The following is a 6198-nucleotide window of genomic DNA, read 5'->3' as shown; positions in this document are numbered from 1 at the left end:
ACGTATCGAGGCCTGGTCTAGGTAGTCGCCGTTTTGCGATTGCGATCAAGACAATTGAAACGTACAGTCTAGGTATGCAGTCAGTTCCGTTGTAACGACAGTGGTATAGTATATAATGACATAGAAATTGATATCGGCAAACATTGACTATCAACAGTGTTAGATGTAGAACAGTGTAGTAAAGGATTGATCATCTTGTGACCTCCAGGACCCTCCCCTCCAGCCGTCTATGCTGATCTAGACAGCTGACACACACATGTGTCGTGTTAAATTCAGTCGGTGTTAAAAAGAGTATCCGTGTTAAATTCAGTCGTTAAATTCAGTCTGACGTTAAAAAGACTGTTAAATTCAGTCTGGCGTTGAAAGAACAATGTATAATAGTTTCCTCAATTACTTGGTTACGTTTAGACTTTTTTGAACACGCGTGCCATTCCCCCGACTGTTTTTAACAATGTACACTGTTAAATTCAGTCAGATAGCGGGCGTTAGACATTAAGCAAAATGGCCGCTTCATCGTTGAACCAACGGACATCCGCTCTCATTTCTTCGTAGGGTAAGATGCATGACCTGTTTTAGCTTTACGAGTTTCATTCGTGAACCAGCTATAGCTAGCTGATCTAGTCAACTGCACAATCTGCTTCACAAGATCGATCGACACATCAGCGTAGTGTACGCTTCGAGCTTTGTGTTGGTTACTGCGACAGGATCAGGCAAGCTCCAGACCATATTTCAGATTGCTTGGGTAGGTGTACGTGTCAAATGGACTTGCCTGCCCGCCCACTGTCTAGCTAACTAGTTTGTTTGGAGCAGAGAGCGGAACCCTAGGAATTCCGCTTAGTAGAATTGAATATTATATCTAGAGAGACAATACTGAAGAGTTTCGATCAAGTGGAATGCAATATTTCTTTCATAGATACGTGTTTTACATTTGCAGATCGAATTCCATGATTTGATTTGATTGAACCACACAGCACAAAATCTCGTCTAGATAGGTGTATGAGATTTATATCTGGTGCATGTAGAAGAATGTTTCATCTTCCTGTTTCTCATTTGTTCCTTGAAGGATGTGAACTGGATTTTGTTAATTAATTAAATGATTATATCATGCATATATTATGCATCTGGGTTATACAATCGGATATATATATATATATATTATTTATACGTCTTCAATTGATGTACAACTGAATTTTTTAGTCTTAATTTTATTAATTAATGCCCCAGTAGAGCCAAAAACAGCATGATGACAAAAAATAACAGCATAACAGGCTATAATTAATTATGTAATGACCTGGCACATGCACAATTGATGGTTTGCGTGTTAAAAATAGTCTGAGCGTGTGGTTTGCGTGTTGAAAAAAGTTTACACTTAGTCAAGTGATAGAGGAAATTATTATACATTGTTCTGTTATCGCCAGACTGAATTTAGTCGGACGTCTAACGCGCGCTATTTGACGGAATTGTACATTGAAAAACAGACTGAGCGTGTAGTTTGTGTGTTAAAAAAAGTTTACACCTAATCAAGTGATAGAGGAAATTATTATACATTGTGTTCTATTAACGCCAGACTGAACTTAACAGAGTTCTTTCAACGCCAGACTGAATTTAACACAAGCTATGAAGAATTCAGTCGGTGTTAAAAGGACTCTTTTTAACAGCTACTTTGTTAAAAAGAGTCTTTCTAGCAAAGTAGCTGCTAAAAAGACTCTTTAGCACCGAATGAATTCTTCATAGCATGCTGTGAGGAATTCAGTCAGTGTTAAAAAAGTCTTTTTAACAGCTACTTTGTTAAAAAGACTCTTTTTAACACTGACTGAATTCCTCATAACAAATGCGCGTCCATCACTTCACTTTCGCTACGTTCATTTCAATGAGAATCGATGCAAGCGAAGGTCCCCTAGAATAGCTATATAGGCTATGTTGGAGTGGTGGAGGTTCTGCGACGGCAAAAAGGCTCGTGGGTGTGGAGACCTTGTTGTCTAAAGGAAACTCTGCAGATGAAACGCACGCACGCTCGCGCGCGCGCGCACACACACACACACACACACACACACACACACACACACACACACACACACACACACACACCAGTGTCACTGCACGCACAAGCGCAATGTTCTTCATCCTATTCTGTGCGCTAAAACAGGAAATTTAAGGAAGTCCTGCTGGAATTAACTTAGTTGAGAACTTGACCCCTGCAAACAGTCGACAAAGATCAATATGTAGCGCTGCGTGTGTTGCTAGTCCGGGACATATAATACCATGGAAAAATTGACAAATGCACTGTGGTTGCCACAGCGACAAAATTACCCCCAAATTTTTGCCAAATTGAAAAAACTCTAAATCTAATCTAAGTAAATGCAGGCGCTCTGACACATCCATTAATTATATCGTCAAATCGACGCCTCTAGGCTTCCATTCACTACTGACGACAGCAACTGGCGAAGAATTATTATTAGCTCTGGTGAGTGCGTTCATCTCCCGTAAAGTTGGTTCTCATCGAGAGCTCGACGGGTGTTTCCGCAGACTCATTCACGTGACCTCACTGGTCACATGTTCAGTGGAGTGTGAGAATAGAAAATGGCTGCGTCGCTGCTTCTTTTATTAGTATGTATTGCCTTGATCGGGTCCTCCTTTAGCGCATTTCGACCTCCTTCAGTACCTCTAGTCGTCAACAACCCCTATATAAGCATATGGTCTGCAGCAGATAATCTGTATGACGAGTTTCCAGTGCATTGGTCAGGAGGTATCATGGGTTTGACGGGTAAGCTATCTACAACGTTTCTAACAGAGTAACTGATGGTTGCAATGATTTCCTGTGCAGGTCTCATCCGAATAGACGGGAAGACATATCGCTACATGGGACCACAGAGCTTACTAAGAGGTTCTTCAATTCCTAATGTTGAGCAAACAGGAGTGGCTGTAGGTCCAATGTCTACTCACTATACCTTCCATCAGGATGGAGTAAAATTGGACGTCGTCTTTTGTAGTATTTCTGCTTTTCCCGTGGACATTGCTGAGGATATTGATCTCTCTGGGTATGAGGTTCCTGTGACTTATCTGAACCTTACTGTGTCGTCTGAAGACGGAAGATTACACCATGTTGAGCTTTATTATGACAATTCTGCTGAACCGGCGGTGATGGACTCCAAAGAAATGGTCACGTGGTCACGCAATAGGTCAGCTGTAGAAGGTCATCACACTATGTCTATAGGAACCGTCGATCAGAAATATTTGCAACAGGGATCAGATAGAATAAACTGGGGCTACTGGTATACATCAGTTGAAGACAATGGCAATGTGTCTACAGTTATAACGAGTGATATCAATGCAAGAGGATCGTTTGCTACTGGGAAAGCATTTCCTGATGAGGACGATAAGCCTCCACGTGCATGTGAAGATAACTGGCCTGTTTTAGCTGTCTCGTGGGATTTGGGTAATGTGGGAAAGGACAATGCAACAAGTCGTTACATTGTTCTTGCATATGATCAAGTTGTGTCCATTCGCTATTTTGGACATAACATGATACCTTTCTGGCGACACGTGTACAATAATAACACAGCAGACATGTTGAGATCTGCTCATGCTAATGCTTCTCGCTTGGGGAATGCATGTATAGTAATAGATGGTTTCCTTATTAAGTTGATCTCAATCTATATTGATTCAGCTGACAATTACAGTGCAATAGCAACGTTAGCGTGGCGACAGACTGTGGGTGGAACACAGTTAGTATGGAATGACATATTACAACAAGAATGGGCTTTTCTGAAGGAAATTTCAAGTGGTGGTGCTGTGAACACAATTGACGTTCTCTATCCAGCTTCTCCTCTTCTTGTATATATTTTTGCCACTCGATTACAGAAGCTTCTAATGCCAATTCTTGCATATGCAAATAATGAAACAAAAGCATACGGTGAGTATATTCCTTACAATCTTACCTGGGCACCACATCATCTCGGTCATTGGCCCATTTGTGATCTTGCTCCAAATCATCAAGAACAGATGCCAATGGAAGAGACTGGTAACATGCTCATCATGATAGCTGCCATAGCAAAACGGTATAGATATAAAGAGAAACTGGGCTTTCCGAGTCAACCGGGATCATTGACTTATCTAAAACCCTACTGGCCTCTACTTCGTAGATGGGGAGACTATTTGGTATCCAACCTTCCAGATCCAGGCAACCAGTTGTGTACAGACGATTTTGAAGGTCCTTCTCCACATAATGCAAACCTTGCGATCAAAGGAATTGTTGGTCTCGGGGCACTAGCATATTTACTTGAAGAAGATGGTCAGAAAGACATAGCTACACACTACTTAATGCAAGCAAAGAATTTTGTAACAATGTGGATGAAAAATGCTAGTGATGGAGATCATTACCGAATGCAGTACAATCTGCCCGACACGTGGTCACTCAAATACAACCTTTTGTATGATCGATACCTTGGTTTAAATTTGTTTCCTCAATCAGTTTATGATTTGGAATGTGTTTATTATCAAAAGAAGATGAATGCGTATGGTGTTCCTCTTGACAATCGTGCAGACTTCACAAAAACTGACTGGCTCATGTGGATCGCCTCAATTTGCAATCATGACCAATTTGATGCAATTGCCAACAGTGTTTACCGTTTTGCTGATAAAAGTCCAGATCGGGTTCCATTCAGTGATTGGTATTTCACAACAACTGGTAAAGTAAAGGGCTTTAAAGCTCGTCCGGTTATTGGAGGTGTCTTTGCTGCCATGTTGTTTAGCACCTAAGGAGATCAAGATCAAACTCCAGTGACAAGCTTGCTGGATTGAGTTTTCAGTTTGTGTAACCAGCAAATCTGCATTTAATTCTTTCTTATATTGCTTTATTTTACTGCTTGTTTCTTGCAGGAGCTTGACTCCTTCCAATATTTGCTATTTTTGCACTAGATATGAGTGCCTTCTCGACTTCTTTGGCAATCACATTTATCTTGATGGGTTGTTCAAAATTAGGAACAATTTCATGAGCGTACAAAGTGCACGCTTTTTCTGATGCCCCTCCCTTCCCCAAAGTATATCGCAATATTGTTGCTGCACATGCAATTCATAACTTGACCATGGTTCCTTGTATTAGAGGGTTGAAGTGTGGTCTTCAACGCTTTGGCATTAACTAATTAGAGGATAATTCTCACCAAAATCAACGCTCTCTCAGATGAAAGCTGTCACTTTATGACACAACCCTTTGCAACCGTTTACTGCAGACGTTTACCGTAACGAAGAAATAAATCATTGAAATTACTTTTGTCTGTGTGTTTAGTACCCGTATGTCGCATAACCGTAACTCTGATTTCTGGTTAGCAAGGAAGACTGATAGTCCATCTGTGCACTTTTCAGGGTAAGGATTGTGAGTCGTAGGGTAAGGATTGTGAGTCGTAGGGTGAGAAGTGGCGATTTATTGATTAAAGCAAACTGGAACAGCAAACTTTAGCACGCAAGTATCAATACAACCGTGGAACCTCAAAAGGAGACCCTTCTTAGATTAGATCATAAATCATGTCTCGCTGCATTTTGGGAGCGTTAGGAGTACTTGGTACGGTTAAACCTAAAGTGGTTACTTCCAAAGGAGGACAGAGTAGACTTTGTGCTACACACGGAGAATCGTCTGAACAACTCGTGGCCCATTATCTGCTTCTGTGGCTGTGTGGACCGTAAGCTTCCTGCAGGAAGATATTAGACCTTGTATCTTTCTTTCAACAAGTTTTAGTATTTGGTGAGAGTTCCCCTTTACTTAATAAAGTTCTTCTATTCCAGTTGACCCGCTGGATTGATGTCATGCAGCTCGAGGTTTCCGGTCATTCAAGTGTACAAAGACGTAAAACTGATGAAGTGGTCGTAGAAACATCTGGACTCTTTATGGACGACTGATGTTGTTCTAGAACAAAACGGCCGTGGTATGGCGTGCGATCTCTGCCAAACTCCCACAACGCAAACAGACGTCGGTTGCACAACGCAAACAGAGTTCGGTTGCATAACGCACACAGACTTCGGTTGCACAACGCAAACAGACTGCGCTAGTACAACGCAAACAGACTTCGGGTTCACAACGCAAACAACACGCATGCAGTTGCTTACTCATACGCATGCTCTAGAACCTGCAGACCTTGCAGTACACTGTGGACAACGTCGAGCTTCCGTTCGGCCTCAAATAGACACCACCTGAGTCTAATACGT

General features: G+C 41.6%; 1 protein-coding gene across 1 annotated transcript; it reads left to right on the top strand.

Moving 5' to 3' along the window:
- Nucleotides 1-2574: 2574 nt before the first annotated feature.
- Nucleotides 2575-4993, top strand: LOC134178389 (uncharacterized). Its single transcript, XM_062645266.1, has 2 exons — nucleotides 2575-2764; nucleotides 2825-4993. Exons 1-2 carry the CDS (start codon nucleotides 2581-2583, stop codon nucleotides 4756-4758), a joined length of 2118 nt encoding a protein of 705 aa, XP_062501250.1. The 5' UTR covers nucleotides 2575-2580; the 3' UTR covers nucleotides 4759-4993.
- The last annotated feature ends 1205 nt before the right edge of the window (nucleotides 4994-6198 follow it).

This window comes from Corticium candelabrum, chromosome 4 (genome assembly GCF_963422355.1).
Source record: "Corticium candelabrum chromosome 4, ooCorCand1.1, whole genome shotgun sequence".
Classification (NCBI taxonomy): Eukaryota; Metazoa; Porifera; class Homoscleromorpha; order Homosclerophorida; family Plakinidae; genus Corticium; species Corticium candelabrum.
The sequence above is the reverse complement of the archived record's forward strand: the minus strand, read 5'-3'. Positions and strand labels throughout refer to the sequence as shown.